The sequence below is a fragment of the Stenella coeruleoalba genome (assembly GCF_951394435.1).
Source record: "Stenella coeruleoalba genome assembly, chromosome: 1".
Lineage (NCBI taxonomy): Eukaryota > Metazoa > Chordata > Mammalia > Artiodactyla > Delphinidae > Stenella > Stenella coeruleoalba.
Genome location: NC_137169.1, coordinates 177,492,353 through 177,513,893, shown reverse-complemented (window position 1 = coordinate 177,513,893; position 21,541 = coordinate 177,492,353). Strand labels below are relative to the sequence as shown.

Here is a 21,541-nt window from a genome sequence, read left to right as displayed (position 1 = left end):
CTGTCACTGTAGTTTTACCTTTTCAGAACTATCATATAAGTGGAATTATACGGTATGTAACTTCCCAATAGGGGTTTCTTTGATTCAGCATAGTACCTTCATCCAAATTGTTGCATGTGTCAATAGTTCGTTTCTTTTGATGATGACTAGTATTTTATTGTATGGATGTACCACAGTTTGTATATCCATTCATGCACTGAAGGACATTTTGGTTATTTCAGGTTTTGGTAATTATGAATAGAGCTTCTATAAATATTTGTGTACAGGTTTTTTATAAACATAATCAGGAGTAGGATTGCTGGTTTATGTGGTCAAACTGTTTTCCAGACTGGGTATACCATTTTGCATTCCCACCAGCAGTGTGTGAGTTCCAGTTGCTCCATATCTTATCAGCACTTGATATTGTCAGTAATTTTTATTTTTAGCCATTCTCATAGGTGTGTAGTAGTATCCCAGTGTGGTTTTACTCTGCATTTCCCTAATGACTATGATGCTGACCATCTTATCAGGTGCTTATTTGCCATCCACATGTATTTCTTGGTGAAATGCCTATTAAAGTCTTTTGCCCATTTTTTTATTGTTTCTTTTCTTTCTTACTGTTGGGTTTTTGTTCTGGATATGTTCTGGATAGCCCTTTGTCAGTTTTGCGATTTTCAAATATTTTCTCCCACTTGTAGCTTCATTCTCTTAATGGTGCCTTTCATACAGGAAAGGTTTTTAATTTTGAGAAAGTTCAGTTTATCAGGTTTTTTCTTTTATGTACAGTGTTTTCAGTGTCAAGACATCTTGACTTAATTTTACTATAAGGTGTGAGATTTAGGTTAAGTTTCATTTTATTGCATATGGATGTCCAGTTGTTCTAGTGCTATTTGTTGAGAAGACTATGCTTTGTCCATTGAATTGTCTTTGTAGACCTTCCAAAAATCAAATGTCCATATTTGTGTGAGACTATTCCTAGACTTTATTTTGCTCCATTGATCTGTCTGTTCCTTTGCCAGTAGCATACTGTCTTGATTACTGTAGATTCATACCTCTTAAAATTAGGTAGTATGATTCCTCCTACTTTACTCTTTTTCAAAATTATTTTTAATATTATGGTTCCTTTTCCTTTCCATTTAAATTTTAGAATCAACTTATCTGTATCTGGGATTTTTATTGGAATTGCATTAAATCTGTAGGTAAATTTGAGGAGAATTAACATCTTTAATCTGTGAGCACAGTATATACATTTATTTAGGTTTTCTTTTATTCTTTTATCAAGGTGTTATAGTTTTTAATATACAGAACATGTTTTGTTATCTTTAGGTATTTAAAGCTAACAAAGATTAAGCTAACTTAGGTAATACTTACCTAATTATTTAATTTACTTTGGGAGCAATTATAAATGATATCTTTTTATTCCAGTTTCTATATTTTCATTGTTAGTATGTAGAAATTGATTTTTGTGTTTTAAGCTTGTATGGTGTGAACTAGCTAAATTCATTTGTTAGTTCTAGGAGGTGTTTTGTAGATTTCTTTGGGATTTTCTACATAGACAATAGTGTTGTCTGCTAATTGGGACAGCTTTATTTTTTCCTTTCCAATCTATGTGTCTTTATCTTCCTTCCTGCCTTATTATTGCACTGGCTAGAATTTCAGACACGATGTTGAACAGGAGTTGTGAGAGAGGATGTCTTTGTTATCCTGATGAAAAGTTTTATCATGTATGCATGGATGTGAATTTTGTTAAATGATTTTTTTGCATATGTTGATATCATGTTTTCTCCTTTATTGTATTAATATGGTATATTACATTAATTGATCTTTAAATATTGGACTAAACTGGCTTTCCTGGGATAAACCCCATTTGGTCATGGTGTATTATTCTTTTTATACACCATGGATTCCATTTGCTAATGTTTTGTTGAATATTGTTATGTCTATTTCCATGAAGGATATTGGTCTGTAGTTTTCTTGTACTATCTTTGTATGGTTTTAGTACCAGGGTAATGCTGGCCTCATAAAATGAGTCTAGAGGCATTTCTTCCTTTTCTGTTTTCTGGAAAAGATAATGTTGAATTAGTTTTATTTCTTTTTTTATTTTTTAATTGACATTTTTATTGTGGTTACTAAAAGATTCATGTGCAGCTATAGGGAATAATACAGAAAGATCTCATGTAATCTTTACCCACTTCCCCCAGTGGTCACATTTTACAAAATTGTAGTACAGTGTCACAATCAGGATATTGACATTGATGCAATCCACCAATCTTGTTCAGATTTCTCCAGTTTTACTTGTACTTATTTGTGTGTGTGTGTGTGTGTGTGTGTGTATGTATACTTAGTTCTCTACAGTATTAACACATGCAGGTTCATGTATGCAACAGCACAGTCAAGATACTGATAATTCTGTCATCACGACGGTCCCTGTGTTGCCCCTTTTTCCATCCACCCACTCCCTCCCACCACCCCTCTCCCCACTAATTGGTTCTCCATTTATAAAATTTTGTCATTTAAAAATGCTATGTAAGGGCTTCCCTGGTGGTGCAGTAGTTGAGCGTCTGCCTGCTGATGCAGGGGACGTGGGTTCGTGCCCTGGTCTGGGAGGATCCCACATACCGTGGAGCAGCTGGGCCCGTGAGCCATGGCCGCTGAGCCTGCGCGTCTGGAGCCTGTGCTCCGCAATGGGAGAGGCCACAGCAGTGGGAGGCCCGTGTACTGCAAAAAAAAAAAATGCTATGTAAAATCATATAGTATGTAACCCTTTGAAATTGGCTATTTTCACACAGTATAATTCAAGTAATTGCATGTATCAATAGTTAGATCTTTTCATTGTTGAGTAGTATTCCATGGCATGCACGTGTCATAGTTTGTTTCATCATTGACCTGTTAAAGGACATTTGGGCTATTTCTAGTTTTTCGCTATTACAGATGAAGCTGCTATGAATGTCTGTACACAGGTTTTTGTGTGGACATAAGTTCTCTGGAATAAATGTCCAGGAGCACAATTGTTGAGTTGTATAGTAATTACAAGTTTAGTGCTTCATCAGTGATACTGGCCTGTAATTTTCTTTTTTTGTGGTGTCTTTGTCGGTTTTTGGTATCAGGGTGATGCTGACCTCATAGAATTAATTCAGAAGCATTCCTTCCTCTTCAATTTTTTGGAATAATTTGAGAAGGATAGGTTTTAATTCTTCTTTAAATGTTTGGTAAAATTCACCTGTGAAGCCATCTGGTCCTGGACTTTTATTTGTTGGGAGTTTTTTTTTAATTACCGAGTCAATTTCATTACTAGTAATAGGTCTGTTGAGATTTTCTATTTCTTCCTGATTCAGTCTTAGAAGATTGCATGTTTCTAGGAATTTATCCATTTCTTCTTGGTTGTCCAATTTGTTGGTGAATAATTGTTCTTAGTAGTCTTGTATGATTGTATTTCTGGGGTATCAGTTGTAACTTCTCCTCTTTCATTTCTTTTTTTTTTTTTAAACATCTTTATTGGGGTATAATTGCTTTACAGTGGTGTGTTAATTTCTGCTTTATAACAAAGTGAATCAGTTATACATATGTTCCCATATCTCTTCCCTCTTGCATCTCCCTCCCTCCCACCCTCTCTATCCCACCCCTCCAGGCAGTCACAAAGCAGTCCTCTTTCATTTCTGATTCTGTTTATTTGGGCCCACTCTTTTTCTTGGTGAGTCTGGCTAAAGGTTTATCAATTTTGTTTATCTTTTCAAAGAACCAGCTCTTAGTTTCATTGATCTTTTCTATTGTTGTTTTAGTCTCCCTTTCATTTATTTCTACAATATTTTGATCTTTATTATTTCCTTCCTTCTACTAACTTTGGGTTTTGTTTGTTTCTCTTTTTCTAGTTCCTGTAGATATAAGGTTATATTGTATATTTGAGATGTTTCTTGTTTCCTTGTTTGTATTGTTATAAACTTCCCTTTTAGAACTGCTTTTGCTGCATCCCATAGATTTTTTAGAGCATTATGTTCCCATTTTCATTTCTCTCCAGGTATTTTTTAAATTTCCTCTTTGATTTCTTCAGTGACCCATTTTTGATTAGTAGCATATTGTTTAGCCTCCATGTGTTGGTGGTTTTTTTTGCAGCTTTTTCTTGTAGTTGACTTCCATAGTCTCATACCATTGTGGTCAGAAAATGCTTAATATGATGTCAGTCTTCTTAAATTTATTGAGACTTGTTTTGTGGCCTAGCATGTGATCCATCCTGCAGAATGTTCCATGTGCACATCCAAAGAATGTGATTTTGCTGCTTTTGGATGGAATATTCTGTATATCTCTATTAAGTCCAATTGGTCTGTGTCATCTAAGGCCATTGTTTCCTTATTAATTTTTCTATCTGGATGATCTGTCCATTGATGTAAGTGGAGTGTTAAAGTCCCCTACTATTATTATTTATAATAAAATCCATTATGTTTATTAATATTTGCTTTATGTATTTATGTGCTCCAGTGTTGGGTGTGTATATATTTACAATTGTAACATCTTCTTGTTAGATTAATCTCTTTATCATTATGTAATATCCTTCTTTGTCTCTTGTTACAGTCTTTGTTTTAAGTCTATTTTGTCTGATATAAGTATTGCTAACCTAGCTTTCTTTTCATTTCCATTTGCATGGAATATCTTTTTTCCATCCCCTCCCTTTCAGTCTGTGTGTGTCTTTAGATCTGATGTGAGTCTCTTGTAGGCAGCATTTAGATGGGTCTTTTTTTTTTTTTAAAATCCATTCAGCCACTCTGCGTCTTTTGATTGGAGCATTTAGTCCATTTACATTTAAAGTGGTTATTGATAGATATATACTTATTGGCATTTTGTTGATCGGTTCTGGTAGTTCTTTTTGTTCCTTTCTTCTTTTGCTCATTTCTCTTGTGATTTGATGACTGCCTTTAGTGTTATGTTTGGATTCCTTTCTCTTTGTGTATATCTATTATAGAGTTTTGGTTTGGGGTTACCATGAGGTTTATATATAACTAACTCTCCCCCTTTTCCTCCCTCCCTATCCCTCTCTTTCTCTCTGTATGTGTGTGTGTATATGTATATATATATATACACACACACATATATGTAAAGTTTTAAAAGCATATATATATAGTTATTTTAAGTTGATGATCTCAAGTTCAAACACACTGTAACAACCCTGCAGTTTTACTCCCTCCCCCTACCTCACATATAGTGTTTTTTGACATCATATTTTACATCTTTCTGTTTTATGTACCTCTTAACTACTTATTGTGGTTATAGATTATTTTACTACTTTTATCTTTTAACCTTCCTATTAGCTTTATAAGTAGTTGATCTACTACCTTTACTGTTTTTTTGCTTTTACCAATGAGATTTTCCTTTTATAATTTTTATATGTCTAGCTGTGGTCTTTTCTGCTTAGAGAAGTCCCTTTAACATTTCTTGTAAAACTGATGCTGAACTCTTTTGGCTTTTGCTTGTCTTTAAAACTCGTTATCTCTCCTTCAAATCTGAATTATAGCCTTACTGGATAGAGTATTCTTGGTTGTAGACATATATCATGCCACTCCCTTCTGGCCTGCAAAGTTTCTGCTGAGAAGTCAGCTGATAGTCTTATGGGAGTTCTCTTATATGTAACTAGTTGCTTTTCTCTCTCTGCTTTTAAGGTTCTCTCTTTATCTTTAATTTCTGTCATTTTAATTATAATGTGTGTTGATATGGACCTCTAGGTTCATCTTGTTTGGGACTCTTTGTGATTACTGGACCTGGATATCTGTTTCCTTTCCCAAATTAGGGAAGTTTTCAGCTATTTACATCTTCAGGTAAGTTCTCTGCCCCTTTCTCTCTCTTTCTTCTCTTTCTAGGACCCCTGTATAATGTGAATGTTAGCATGCTTGATGCCCCAGAGGTCTCTTATTAAACTATCCTCATTTTTAAAAATTATTTTTTCTGTTCAGTTTGTGTAATTTCCACTACTCTGTCTTCCAGTTTGCTGATATGTTCCTCTGTATCATATAATCTACCGTTGATATTCCAGTGTAGTTTTTATTTCCGTTATTGTATTCTTCAGCTCTGTTTGGGTCTTCTTTATATTTTATAATTCTTTGTTAAACTTCTCACTGTGTTCATCCATTCTTCTTCTGCATTTGTTGAGCATACTTATGATCATTACCTTAAACTCTTTATTAGGTAAATTGCTTATATCCACTTCACTTAGTTCCTTTCCTAGGGTTTTGTCTTATTCGTTCATGTGGAACATATTCCTCTTTTTCATTTTGCCTAATTCTCTGTGTTTATATCTAAGTATTGGGTTAGTTTGTTCCCTATCCTGCTCTTGGAAAGTGGCCTTATATAGGAGACGTCATGTGGGGCCCAGCAGCACACTCCCCTTTGGTCACCAGAACTATATTCTATAGGGATGCCCCCATGTGGGCTACATGGGCCCTTCTGTTGTGACTGGGCCCACTACTGTGGGTGCACTGGTAGTCAAGGCTGGCTCTCAGCCTGGTTGGTTGCCAGGCTCTGCCTTGTGTGGTGGCTTGGGCCAGGTTCTGGGTCGTCTGGTTCTGCGGTGCCAGTCTGCTGGTGGTGGAGCTGGTTTCCAGCACAGCTGGCTGCATGGTTCTGGGTGTCCCAGGGCTGATTCCAGCCTGCAGGTGGAAAGGGTTAGGTCCAGGCACAACAATCTGAATTTTAATTAGTATGTTTAGTTCATTTACATTTAATAAAATTATTAATATGTTTTGATTTTAGGTCTACCATTTTATTATTTTTCTATTCATTTCCCCAGCTTTTCATTCCTTTGCTCTTCCTTTCTTCTTTTAGTATTACTGTTTTTTGGTAGTATTCTTTTATTATTTAGCATTCTTCTTTAGTAGCCTATTTTAATTTACTTATTACATTTTCATTGTATATGTATGGTTTTGTACTGATTACTCTAGGAATTACAATATACACCTTTGACTTTTCACAGTGGACTTAGTCAATATTTACCACTTCAAGTGGAATGTAGGTATCTTACTACCATATAGGTCTTTACCCCTTCCCACCTTCTTTATTTTCTACTATGTATAATAACTATGTATATTGAGAATTTATAATGTTATATTTTTTGCTTTCCATCTTCAAACATTCTGAAAAATTCAAGAGGGGAATAGTCTATTATATTTACCCAGATATCTACTTTTTCTGTTGCTCTTCCTTTATTTCTGATATTCCAAGTTTCCTTCTGGTATCATCTCCTTTCTATTCAAAGAACTCCTTTTAGTGATTCTTTTAGGGCAAGTCTGTGGAAAACAAATTATTTTTGTTTTCTTCATTGAGAATGTATTTATTTCATCTTCATTCTTAAAGGATGCTTTTGCTGGATGTAGAATTCTAGGTTGCCAGTTCTTTTCTTTCAACCCTTTAAAAATTCCATTTCACTTCCTTCTAGCTTTCATGTTTTCTGATACAAGATGTGCAGTGTTGAAATTGTTGTTCCACTATAATAATGTGTAATTTTTCTTTGGCTTCATTCAGGATATTTGTTTGTCTTTAGTTTTCACCATGCTGATCGTAATCTATGTAGGCACGAGTTTCTTTGAGTTTATCCTGTTTGAGTTTTGCTAAGCTTTTCGAATCTGTAGGTCTGTGTCTTCCCAAACCAAATTTGGGAAGTTTTCAGACATATTTCTTCAAATAACTTTTCTGCACTGCATTCTTTCTCTTCTTCTTCTTGGACTTTGACGACACAAATGTTAAACCTTTTGGTATCGTCCCATAGTTCCCTGAGACTCTATTTTTGTATGTATGTTTGTTTGTTTTCCCAGTTTTTTTCTCAGTTGTTCAGACTGGATAATCAGATTGGATCTATCTTCAAGTTTGTGCCTTCTTTACTCTCATCTCTGTCCTGCTATCAAAAAGAGAGTGACAGAGCTCTATATTCAGTATAAAACAACCCTTCATTTAATTGTACTGTTTTTATTATATATTTGCACCGTCCTCAGCTTTACCCTCCAGAAGACCTCTAGTCTTCCAGCAGGAGGAAGAGGTGTAGTTTCCTGGGTTTTTTAAATAGGGGAGCGTACCTGGAGATCTAACTGCTTCTTACACAGACTTTTAACGAGAGCTCTTGTTTTCATTCCCACTTTACACCCTCAATTCCAAAAACTCTGTAGGAGCAGTTCCTGAACTTTTGCAGTATTTATGGTATACATTTGGGTTGACTCTCAGTTTTTCCTGCTCCAAGCTCAGGATTCCACTTTCTCAGGACTGCATAATAAGTTGTCAGTTGTCTGATTTCCTGTATCCAGAACATAGGTGATGTTTTCTCCTTTTACCTTTTCTTTGACCCTAAGTTTATACCTTAAATTATTTTATTTTGGTGATGTGTCAGGAGAGAGAGTAATACATTATGTACTCAAACTTCCATCTTTACCTGGAGTTAGGAAAAATTTTAAACCTAAATTTCAAAATACATACAGGAATCATAAATTAAAGTTTTATTTGTCACGTGATACATTCTAGGATGAGATTCCCACTGGAATGCCATGCCTGGAGTCAGTAACCATAGATGATGATATATGGGATGAGAACTGGATACCTTTGCAGGCTGGAATGGGAGAAGGAAGTGATGCTGCCTCCCACTTACCTACCTCAAGGCTTGATGGAAAGAAACCATATTCATCATGTAAAGAAATGCCACAGAAGGTTAGATCCTTGGGAAAACATAAAGCAAATCACTACTGCAAAAGGAAGTATTAATGTAGTTGTCCAAGCCTCAAAAAAGCTATGCATTCTGCATTTCATGGGGATTAATCAGACAATAATTCAGAAGAATGTATTCCCACCCCCACCCCCCCACCAAAGATGGTAGTGTTAGGGTTGGGGGCAGGATGAAGCAGGGGAGAGTAAACCATGGACTTATTGTGGCTACCTATTCTATCAATCATTATGATTTTTGTTTTACCATTGGCACCCAGTCACAGCCTTAGGATCTAGAAATAAACAGTTTTCCCTAATTTAATTTTTATTGCATTGCCTTGTAATATTATGTCTGGATCTCTGCAGTGAATATATTTACTAATATTGGGCCCTACATATTTGAATTTTAATTTATTTTCCTCCAGCTCTTAGAAGAACTATCAACACTTAAGTTGCCCCTTGTTATTTGTGCCATTTAAATACTGGATGATCATGAAAATCATCTAACCATGAAAACAGTACTGAAGAAAATACTACAAAGAGAGTTGTGTTTTTTTAATGTGATCTGTGTATTCAGAGGAATTCAGTGTATTGAGCATGGACCAGTGAAGCAAGGGGGAAAACTCACACTGATATAGAAAGTTAATAAATATCTTTTCTTGTTTAGTATACGTTGCCTCTTTGCCTTTACCTTGCCCAAGTTATCCTCCATTTGGATCATATGGCACTATGTCTCAGTTTATTGTTGCAATTTTTTTCTCTATAGGATTGGTGTTTTTCTACACCCAAAGCTATATGGGATGATTCATGGCAGCCTTCAGGCCTTGTGAGTGGGAAGGAAGTAGAAGTTGAAAAACCAGAAGGACTGGGTGCTCAAGAAAAAAATACTGGCACAACCGGAATTCAAAATGTAAATGTCTAACGAATGTTACTGTTACAAGTTTTCATGAGGAAATACTTTCACTTTTAGAAAGTAAAATTCTGGTTAATGATCCCTCTCTTAGCATTTGGTACAATACATATACATAAAAATGTATGTTTATTTAAAAATAAATTTCAGTTAACTTACTGTAGTTATTCATCTCTCCAGAAAAAAATGCTGAGACTAGAATTAAAAGATTGATTAAGCCTCTACATTAGGGATAGGGAAAACAGGTATTTTCACTTAATCATACATTTTAAGTTCTGTATCTGTCCTATCATCTAGGCCAGTTTTTTTCTTTTTGTTGCTTTGGCAGAAAACACTAACCCTGGAGCAAAATCCGTTTGTTTTGTGTTTCTCCATCCTGAAAACAGCAGGACTGTTTGTGTGAATCGTGAAATTTGGCTAACGGTCTCTGTACTTTTGTGCATTACATTGAAAATGAAGGACTCAAGTCTAGGAGAATTGTTGAAAAGCAGATTTGTGGAAGATGAACCTTCTGAGTGATATATTTTCTACAGAATATGGTTACTTTGCATGGGATCATTGATAAAAGTATGCTGCATTTCATAGAACAGTCTGTTCCAGAAATGTAGGTTACTTAAAGCACAGATTTAGCTTTAGGATAAAATAAACTTTTATATTTTGTTTCTCAGGTAGTTTTTCTTTAAGATATAATAGCTTTATTGAACTATAACTCACATACCATGTAATTCACTTAAAGTATGCAATTCAAATAACTTTTAGTATACACAGACTTGTGCAACCACCCGCATAATCCATTTTAGAACATTTTCATCACCCCTTCAGAAAAAAACCACTATCCCTTTGGTATCTGGGTAATGCTGGCATTGTAAAATGAGTTTGGGAGTGTTCGGTTTTTTGGAAGACTTTGAGAAGAATTGGTATTAATTATTCTTCAAATGTTTGGTAGAATTTTACCAGTGAAGCCATCTTATCTTGTGTTTTTCTTTGTTGGGAGGTTTTTGATTACTGATTCAATTTCATTACTAGTAATCTGTCTGTTCAGATTTTCTATTTCTTCCTAATTCAGTCTTGCAAGACTGTATGTTTCTAAGAATTTATCCATTTCTTTCAGGTTATCCAGTTTGTTTGTGTACAGTTGTTTGTAATGGTCTCTTACAATCCTTTTCAATTCTGTGGCATTAGTTGTAATGTTTTTTCTTTCCTGATATCATTTGAGTCTTTTTTTCTTCATTAGTCTAGCTAAAGGTTTCTCAGTTTTGTTTATATTTTCAATATATAAAACAACTCTTAGTTTCATTGATTTTTTTCTTTTCTCTATTTCATTTATTTCTGCTCTAATTTTTACTATTTCCTTCTGCTAACTTTGGTCTTAGTTTGTTCTTCTTTTCTTAGTTCCTTAAGGTGTAAAATTGAGTTGTTTGAGATCTTCCTTCCTTTTTTAATGTGTTTTTAATGTTTTATTGCTAGAAACATCCCTCTTAATTCTTCCTTTGCTGCATCCCATAAATTTTGGTATACTGTGTGTTTTCATTTTTGTCTGTCTCAGAATATTTTCTAATTACCTTTGATCTTTTTTGACCCGTTGGTTGTTCGGGAGTATGATGTTTAATTTCCCATATTTCTGACTTTAATCTTCCTTTCTGATGGATATTCTCCATGAGTATTGAATAATAGGTTGGCACTGTTTTCTTTCGATGCTTTGAAGATGTCATTCCTTTATGTTCTGGCTTCTGTTGAATTGCCAGTTGTCAGTTACCATTGCTCCTTTGAAGGTATGTCTTTTTTTTCCCCCTCTGGCTTCTTTTAAGATTTTTCTGTCTTTTGCTTTCAGCATTTTGATAATTATTTATCTAGATGTGATTTCCTGTGGATTTATTCTGCATATGTATCACTGAGCTTATTAAATCAGCAGATGGATACTGTTCATCAGTTTTAGAAAATTCTGGTCCATTCATCTAATCAAACACTGCTTCTGCCTCATTATCTCTCTCCTTTCCTGCTGGCATTTCAGTTCTACGTATGTTAGAACTTTTGGCTGAGTCCCACTTGGGCTCTGTTTTCTTGTTCGCTCTCTTTTTTTCTTTTGCAATGCCTCTGTTTGGAGGTTTTATATTGATTATTCCAGTGCACTAGTCCTGTCTTCTACAGGATCCAGTCTGCTGTTAAACCCACACGTTGAGCTCTTAATTTCAAACATATTATTTTCCAGTTCTAGAATGTCCATTTGATTCTTTATTTTATAGATTCCAGTTCTCCGTTTAAATTCTCCATATTTTCCTCAATTTTGTCTGTAACTTCCATTTTCTTGAACATGTTAATAATCATAGTTATTTTAAAGTTTTTTGCAGATAATTTCAATATCTGAATTACCTTTGAGTGTGTTCTTACTGTCTTTTTTCTCTATTTGATCTTGTCATTTGATCCTGTTTTGGGCATTCAGGGGAGGGGAAAGACAGGCGGAGCATACCTCATGGTTCTTTTTAATTGAATGTTGAACATTATAGAATTTAGAGAGGCTCTGGATGAGATAGCTTCCTCTCCAAAGAGGGTTCAGTTGTCTAGTGGCTGGCAGATTCCAGCCAGTCACCTTCACACATATTGAGGCTTGGTTTAGGTTTGGTGAGGACTGCTGTATTTCACTTTTGTCCCTAGTCCTTGAATGTGGCTCTTACTCCTAAAGCATGATTCTTTGGAGATCTCAGCTGAAAGCCTGAGGAGTTTGTCAACGTTCCTCCGCATTCGTGGGGCTCAGACTCCATCCTCTGTCTCCTCAACTTAATTGAGATATAATATACATACCATACAGTTCACCCATTTAGAGTGTACAATTCAACGGCTTTTAGTATATTCACTAGTTTACTAGCATATTGTGCCTCCATCATCACCATAAGAATTTCAGAACATTTTCATTATCTCAGAAAGAAACGCATTCTTCAGCTGTCACCCCCACCCAAACTCCCCAACCCTCTTCCCCCCAGGCAACCACTCATCTTACTTTCTCTGTTGATTTACTTATTCTTCAGGACATTTCATATAATTGGAATCAATACAGTGTGTGGCCTTTTGTGTCTGGCTTCTTAGCGTAATGTTCTCAAGGTTCATCATGTTGTATCATGTATCAGTACTTTACTTCTTTTTGTGGCTGAATAATCCATTGTATGGATAGGCCACGTTTTGTTTATCCATGTGTCAGCTGATGGACATTTGAGTTGTTTCTGTTTTTCTGCTATTATGAATAGTGCTGCTGTGACATTTGTGTATGTGTGTTTATGTGGACATACGTTTTCAGTTTTCTTAGGTATATACCTAAGAGTTGAATGGCTGGGTCCTATGTTAACTCTGTGTTTAGTGTTTTGAGGAATTGCCAGACTTTTCCAAGCAGTTGCAACATTTTACATTCCCACCAGCAATATAAGAGTGTTGCAATTTGTCCACATCTTTGCCAACACTTGCTATTATCTAGTTTTAAAAATTATAGGGGGCTTCCCTGGTGGCGCAGTGGTTGAGAGTCCGCCTGCCGATGCAGGGGACACAGGTTCGTGCCCCGGTCCGGGAGGATCCCACATGCCGCGGAGCGGCTGGGCCCGTGGGCCATGGCCACTGGGCCTGCGTGTCCGGAGCCTGTGCTCTGCAACGGGAGAGGCCACAACAGTGAGAGGCCCACATACCGCAAAAAAAAAAAAAAAAAAAAAATTATAGCCATCCTAGTGGGCATGAAGTTGTATGTTGTGGTTTGGGGCTGTGCTTTTGATTGCATAAGTTAATGTTTCAGAAATCATGAACATGTTTCTTGAAAATCTGCCACTAACCTCTAGTTCCATAAAGGTATATTTTCAGACAACTACGAGGGAGTCAGTAGTTGATAACTACAGAGGGATAAATCTGGTAGAGCAATGCTTCTCAAACTATAATGTTCGTACAGATCACCTGAGAATCTTGTGAAAATGCAGATTCTGACTGAGCAGATCTGGTATGGGGACTGAGGTTCTCCCTGTCTTACAAGCTTCCAGGTGATGCTGAAGCTGCTTGATGGTGAATCACATTTTGAGCAGCAGCACCCTAAACCACTGTTTAGAGGAAGAGACTCTTACTTTTCAATTAAGTGCTTAAGTTGCCCGCAGGTACTTGCTTTCAGTACTGGCATACACATTTAGGAGGCATTCACCTAGGTTCTTTTTTTCCAGTGTGAAAAGCTGTCAGCATGCATTTAAATATGTTTTAACAATTTGTCTTTCTTCAAAATCATATTTATCAGGAAAGAGAAAAAGATACAGCTTTTAAAAAAACTGTTTCTGATTTTGATTTTGTTAAACTCCTGAAAATAGGCAGCAGGGCTTAGTGTAAAAAACACTGTCTGGGAGTTCTGTCATCTGTGGCTTAGTCTTTACCACAAGTTTGAACAAGTTGGCTTTTGGGGCCTTAGTTTATCCATCTACAAGGACTGATTTGGATTAATGATCTTTCCAGTTCTAAAAGTTTGCCATATTAATATTTACTTAATTATCACTGAAGTTTTATTGAAAGAACCTCATTTTCAGTGAGAATAAACTTAAAGGGTAGCTAAAGCACATACATGAAGTTGCATAAATTAAGCAAAAAATTGAATCCAGCTCTTTGCTCTCCTGAAGTAGCATATTGTGTGGCAGGATAGCTATGTGGACTTTTAGAGTTTTCATTTTTGCTGCCAGATAAAGGGGCACAGCCATTTGTATATGACATAATTATATATCAGTCACATCCATGCCATCCATGTTTGAAAATGAACAAGGTGTTTCGTAATGGAAGAAAAAAGGAATGCAAAAGGAATGCCAGCTGATATTAAATGTCTACTCCACAGCCTGAAGAACACACAAAGCTACATTTTCTGTTTGTATAAATTTTGTTTCAGTTTACCCTGGGCAGATCCCAGGCTGTAAGCCACTTAGGTCGGTTCATTACGGCCTGGTCCTGACGGGGCCCACTTAATCGTCAGTGCCAGTTAGTTAGCATCACAGAAGACAAATTCTCTGAGTCACTGTAAACTGTAGCTATTTCAGCAGCGGCTCTGTGGTAGGATATAGGATCTGTTGATTACAATTTGGCACTTCATTCGCTTTAGCCCAAATCGAGGCTTTGTTTGGGAAGTTCATCTTTTCCTCTCAAACCCTGATTCTTAGTACTCCATTTTGTCACTTCTTCTGAGGAGCCCTCCTTTAAGTCCTTTGTGTTCTCCTAGCATGTTTTTGATGCTGCAGAATGCAGTTAATGCCTTCTTCATGGCCACCTGCAGCACGTGTACTGTTTCCCTAGCCGAGGACTGTGAGCTCCTTAGGGACAGGGATCGTATTTACTGGGAGGCGGTGTGATGGAGCAGAGAGAACATGGGCTAGCCTGAGTTCATCTCTGCCTTGTCGCTTACTGGTTGACATTGGATAACTTGGTAAGCCTCTTGTAAAAAAGCATTATGCTAAGTAAAGGAAGCGGTAATAAAGAAGATGTAACAACACCTAACCTAGAAAAACGTTCTGATGTTTCATTGAAGAAACACATGCCAAGAACCTAACATTGTGCCTGACAATGAGTGCTCAGTGAATGTTATTTCTCTCATTTCCTGCCGTTCTTCCTTGGCAGCCCTCAGTACCATGTTTGCTCATAATATGCATTCAATACATGCTTCTTGAATTAATGGTCACTAAGTTAGAGAAGGACTTGTTTTCCAGAGAGTATCTAGATTTTTAAAAGTGGGGAGTTTTATTTATTAATTATGATATGAAAATATTCTTTTGTATATAAGTAAGGAAACAAAATAGACTTAATTCTTACTGTTGAACTAACAGTTACTTTTCATGCTTTTGCCCCGTTTTCCCCATTCTGTAGCAACCAAACTTAAAGAGTTCCTCAGATTCTCCCACATTGCCCGAATTGGAGGAGTTCTACATCTCTCTTATCCAGTCACAGCAGTCAGCAGAAGGTGGCCAGTTTGAGCCTAGCAGCATTGAGACTTGTCCAAAGCAAATTCAGCTGTCCACAGCGCTCAACTCAACTCCTGCAGTGGTCGATTCCTCACAAAAACACTCTGGTTCAGGTAGGTTGACATACAGTTGACAAATGCAATGGTTTGCCATGTTGTTAAAAACCTTCATTTATCTTTTCAGAACATGACTTGAAAAATTGCTGATGTTAGCATTTGTCTGAACTCCTCCAATTGTTCCCTTTCACTTTGCCACTCTTCTTTTTTTTCTGCAATTTGGGGGGTGGCGGGGTCAGGTTTATGCACAGTAAAACTTGCCAGTTTTTAAGTGTACAATGCTATGAGTTCTGACAAATGTGTACAGTCTTGTAATAAGCACCACAGTCATGATAATAGAATATTTCCGCCAGTCTAAAAGGCTTCCTCATATCCCTTTGCAGTCATTCCCTCCCCCTACTTTCTGGCTTCTGGCATGTTACTTTTCCTTTTCTAGAATTTCATATAAAAGGAGTCATACAGTATGTAGTTTTTATGTCTGATTTCTTTCATTTAGCGTGATTTTTAGAGATTCATTTATGTTGTTGCTGGTGTCTAAAGTTAGTTCCTATTCATTGTTGAGTAGTACCCAGTTGTATGGAAATACCACAATTTGTTTATCTCTTCACCAGATGACAGACGTCTGGATTGTTTCCAGATTTGGGCCATTATGAATAAAGCTGCTGTGAGTGTTCACATACAGCTCTTTGTGTAGACGTATGTTTTTCATTTCTATTCAGCAAGTACCTTGGAGTGGAATTGCTGGGTCATATGCTAACTGCATGTTTAACTTTTTTTTTTTTTTAATAAATTTATTTATTTATTTTTGGCTGCGTTGGGTCTTTGTTGCTGTGCGTGGGCTTTCTCTAGTTGCAGTGAGTGGGAGCTACTCTTCGTTGCGGTGCACGGGCTTCTCATTGCAGTGGCTTCTCTTGTTGCGGAGCATGGTCTGTAAGTGTGCGGGCTTCAGTAGTTGTGGCACACGGGCTCAGTAGTTGTGGCTCACGGGCTCTTGAGCTCAGGCTCAGTAGTTGTGGTGCACGGGCTTACTTACTCTGCGGCACGTGGGATCTTCCCGGACCAGGGATGGAACCTGTGTCCCCTGCATTGGCAGGCGGATTCTTAACCACTGCACCACCAGGGAGGCCCCTGTTTAACTTTTTAAGAACTGCTAAAATGTTTTCCAAAGTGGCTGAACCATTTGGTAATTCACACCAGCGATATACGTAAGTTCTGATTGCTTCATCTTCTTGGCAACATATTATATTGCCAGTCTTTTAAAATTTTACCATTCTAGTGGGTGTGTGGTGGTATCTTATTGTGGTTTTAATTTACATTTCCCTATTTGCCAGTGATGTTGACTATGTTTTCATGTGTTTATGTACCATCTGTATATTTTCTTTAGTGAATTACCTGTTCAAGTATTTGTGCATTTTTGTTGGATTATCTTTTTATTGATTTGTAAAAATTCTTTATTCTGGATACAAAACCTTTGCCAGATTCATCTGTTGCAAATATTTCAGGTATGTGGCTTGCCTTTTCATTTCCGTAACAGCATCCTTGGAAGAGCAAAAGTTTTCCTTTTGATGAAATCAGATTTGTTGTTTTTTTTTCCTTTATAGTTTGAACTTTTTGTGTCCTATTTAGAAATCTTTCCTAACTCAAGTAACTAAGACTTTCTCTTACATTTTCTTATAAAAGTTCTATAGTTTTAGGTCCTGCATTAGGTCTGTGATCCAGTTCGTTAATTTTTGTGTATGGTGTGATATAAGGATCAATGTTTATTTTGATTACATATAATTATTCAGCTGTTTCAGCATGATTTATTGAAAAGACTGTCCTTTCTCCATTAAACTGCCTTGATGTCTTTGCCAAAAGCCAGTTAAGTTGTATATGTGAGGGTCTATTTCTGGACTTTCATTCTGTTCTATTACTATTACGTCTGCCTTTATACCACTGTCTTGATTTTTGTGGCTTTATAATAAGTCTTGAAATCATATAAATTTGTTCTTGTTTTTCAAATTGTTTTGGCTATTCTAGGTCATATTCCATATGAATTTTAGGATTAGTTTAATTTCTACTGAAAGCCTGCTAAAAGTTTTATTGGGATTTTTTTTTTTAATCTCTAGATCAAGTTGAGGAGAAGTGACATGTTAACAATATTGAGTCTTCTGATCTATGAGCATCATATAACCTTTTCTTGTTCAGTGTTTAATATGTTCTTTTCCCATCCAGTATATTTTTCATCTCAGAAGTTCAATTTATAATCTCTAGGGTTTGGTTTGGGTCTTTTTTCTATCTTCCATCTTTCTCTTCAGCATACTCATCATTCACTTCTTGAATACTTGGAGTGTTCTTATGACAGCTATTGTAATACCCTTGTCTTGTGATTCTAGCATATGTATCATTTCTGCATTCTGTCATCTGTCATTTCTGAATTGGCTTCTACTGATTGGTTTTTCTCCTAATTACAAGTCACATTTTTCTGCTTGTTTGTGTATCTGGTAATTTTTTATTGGATGGGAGATGCTGAATTATATATTGTTGGCTGAATCTCTTTTTCTTCCTTCCTCCCTCCCTCCCTCCCTTCCTTCTTCCTTCCTTCCCTCCCTCCCTGTTGTCTATGTATAATTTATTGGGGGGGGTAGGAATGTAATTAAATTACCTGTAATTGCTTTGATTATTTCTGTGTTTATTTTAGGTTTCATTAGGCTGATTTAGAAAAGCCTTAAGTCTGTTGGCCCTGCTAGGCAGTACCTTTCTGAGGGTATTGATGGGACTTGATGTCCTATGTGTTAGGATGTCTTTACACTGTAGCTGGTGGGAACACAAACTATTTTGCCCCAGTATAAAATGCCTAGTGTTTGTTCTGCCTACTCCTTTCAGGTAGGTTTTCTCCCTGGCCTTGGTGGTCCCCTCACATACGTGAGCCAGATCGCTACCTAGCCTAAGACTCAAAGCGACCTCTGCAGGTCTCCGGCTTCTTCTCTCTCTGCAGCTGCCTCTTCACTTGTACTTTTCCCCCACGAATTCGGGACACCTGGCCTCCATGAATTCCAAACTCTGTCTTCTCAGCACAGGGAGACCTCCAGGCTCAATGTGGACTCTCCCTCCCTGTACTGCAGCCTGGGCTTTATTTTGACAGTGAGCTCAGGCACTTGTAGGGCTCACTTTGTTTCCCGTCTCTCAGGCAGCACTGTCCTCTGAGCTTGTTGTTCAGTGTCTGAAAGCTGTTGTTTTATATACTTTGTCCAGTTTTTCAGTTGTTTAAAGCAGGAGAGATTATTTTTCAATCCCTGTTTAATTAGCATCGTGTCTGGAAGCAGAAGTTTTGCTACTCTTTTAAATTCTTTCATCGTGTGTCCCTGCTTTCATGTTTTTATACCTTTTAAAATCTGAGCTCACCAACGACTTCCTGTAAAGCCCCATTACTTCACTAGAACTCACTGTCTCTTTTCCACTCTAGTGGGCATTAATTATAGTCTTGCGGTCAGAGTTTTACTTTTTAGAATATCCTGTAAAATTCTCCTTAATTTAATTTATCATAACTATATGGCACGTGTACCACATGCTACTGCCGCTAGATGCTAAAGATGCAAAATAAGATATTGGATTATACCTGATATTTTTCTGAATTTTTGAAATCTGTAATTTTAAGGTCTAGAGCGGTGCTTTTCAGAATGTAGTCAGCATACCGGTACTAGTCTGTGAAGCATTTGTGATGATGGACAACATAACAGCACATTGTTTAGCTCCCCTAGATTTTTTTTTTTTCCTAAAGGAGGACTTTCTTGAAGGAAGCAGTGTGTTGGTTTATATGTTGGCAAAAGCTCCTTCTCTCATTGCAGGCAGGTTCAAACAATTCATAGACCAGCTCCTTCAGTAGCCCTGGTCTAGAGTACACATGTGAGGATGCTAGTATCCACTTCCGTGGCTATTAAGAACTCTCAGCATGGAGTTCCCAGCAATTTATTCCATTGAAAAGATTATTTCTTCTTAGTTAAACTAATTCCCAAGGAATTCTTTTTGTGGCTAATAATTGGCTTTTGGAATTTCTTAACAAACACAGTTAATGTTAATTAATGTTAATTTTCATTTTTATGGTCAGTTTGGTCAGTTTTGTTTTTATGCTGGCAGACTTGGAATTGGGACCACTTTCGCAATAGAGAAGGCCCGTGGGACACCATTTTGCTCACTGCTGAGAGGAGGAAGTAAGGGAGCTTAAGAATTCTTCCCTGGAATTGGAATTATACCCAATTTATTTTTTTGATGTCCTAGAAAGACATCTTCCCTTCCTTATTCACAAGTAGATATTTTTTCCTCTCTTCTTTGCCCTCATCCTGACAAGATTTATTTTATCTCAGTGCATGATCCCCCATCCTCATCTCCTTTCCATTTTTTGACTGGTTTCTGAGTCTCTTTCTCTCTGATTTGCCATTGGTAATTGGCACCACCTAACCAGAAGATAGTTGTAACACACGTTAGTAAAGATCTAGAATGGGAGAGTGTAAGAACCTCTTGAAAAGACCTGTGTTTTCTTTCTTTTTCAGTGGAAAGCTCTCCAGAGAGCCTAGAGAATGAAGATTTTTCTAGTAGCCATGCTATTACAGTGTTCAAAGATAAGAGTCAGGGAGCCATGGACCAGCTGTCTTTGATTTTGTCTCCTGAGCACCAGATTTCTCAGAAGCTCTACATTCCTCGAAGCACAGCCACTGCTGCCTTAGGAGCTGCTGCGCGGCTGGCCACATCCAGGAGACTCCTGCACTGGTACCCCAGTGTGAAAAGGATGGAAGCATGAGAGAGCAGGGAGGAAAAAATAAACTAGATGCTTAGGGCCTGGTGACCTCCCAGGCCAAAAGAGAAGGAGGTATTGAGACAAAGTAGTATTTTGATAGTTGATGCTTTTGTCTTTCTGTGTGACTCTGTTAGCTTTGTTATGCGAACAGTCCCCTTTGTTGTGTAAGTATTGATGTTTAATGTTAATTTTCATTTTTGTGGATGTTACTTTTTCTGTATGGTTTTGTTCACCTTTGTTCAATGTAGTAGTTTAAAGGAGTTTTTGTGTTTCTATAAATGTTTTTTTTTTTTTAACATCTTTATTGGGGTATAATTGCTTTACAATGGTGTGTTAGTTTCTGTTTTATAACAGTGTATAAATGTTTTTCTTGTACATATCATGACTGATAAAGGTAAACTGAAAAACTAATGTTTTGTGATCCATATGTGGTAAGACAAAAATTCTCACATCCCTATTTCCAGAAAAAGGATGTCTGAATTTTAAGGCTGCCTTTTCTCATTTGAAAACTTCTATATCATAGAGAGAATCAAGGGCTCCAATCTTTACCATCATTATTCCTTTGAAATACTAGGATCAGTAAGAAAATCCACACCATGAAGCTTTGGTCATGTGAACCCTTTTACATTAAAAAAAAAATTAAGCTATCTTTCAATGTAGGCAATTTCTTGAAGACTGACAGCAAAATTATAGAGACCGATTGTTGAAACTTAGCTGAGCCATCTCTGTAAGTCATCATAGTTCCCTGGAGCCTTAATGTAACAATAGTTAAACAGTGGTATTGTTTAAGCATTTATATAACACGATGTTCTCTGAAGTCCAATTTATTATGTGACATTCTGTTTAGCTCCTAGTATAAACTATCAGGAGAAAAGACTGAAAGGTGAAATTAAAGAATGTGAGTGATACAAATTTCTTTGTGATAAAATACCAGACTTATACCCAAATGTAAAAAATCCAACACAGAAGCATTTCTTAGTGGTAAAATCAGAGAAAGAGGTGTGAATTACTGGCACGCTGCCTATGACTAGGTTCTCACCCTTCTAGCCCCTCTTCTAAGGCCTCCTGTTTGGGTGTTAAATGGCAGAACTGGCCCCTAGTTCCTTTCTCTCTTTCTACAGTAAGGAATGTCTCCTCTTTCCTTCTCAGTTACTTAATCAGCAAAATGTCCACTGAGGAAGGGAGTGAGATGAGAGTAAATATC

The 21,541-nt window shown here is 36.8% G+C and overlaps 1 protein-coding gene across 1 annotated transcript in view; it reads left to right on the top strand.

Annotated features, from left to right (window-relative positions):
* TDRD5 (tudor domain containing 5) overlaps positions 1 to 20,663 on the top strand; it is a 92,729-nt gene extending 72,066 nt beyond the window's left edge. The window contains exons 15-18 of the mRNA XM_079920458.1: positions 8,470 to 8,652; positions 9,413 to 9,556; positions 15,413 to 15,620; positions 20,093 to 20,663. Of these exons, the coding sequence (XP_079776584.1) occupies positions 8,470 to 8,652; positions 9,413 to 9,556; positions 15,413 to 15,620; positions 20,093 to 20,340 (783 nt within the window). The 3' untranslated portion in view covers positions 20,341 to 20,663. The remainder of the gene's footprint in view (positions 1 to 8,469; positions 8,653 to 9,412; positions 9,557 to 15,412; positions 15,621 to 20,092) is intronic.
* Positions 20,664 to 21,541: the final 878 nt, after the last annotated feature.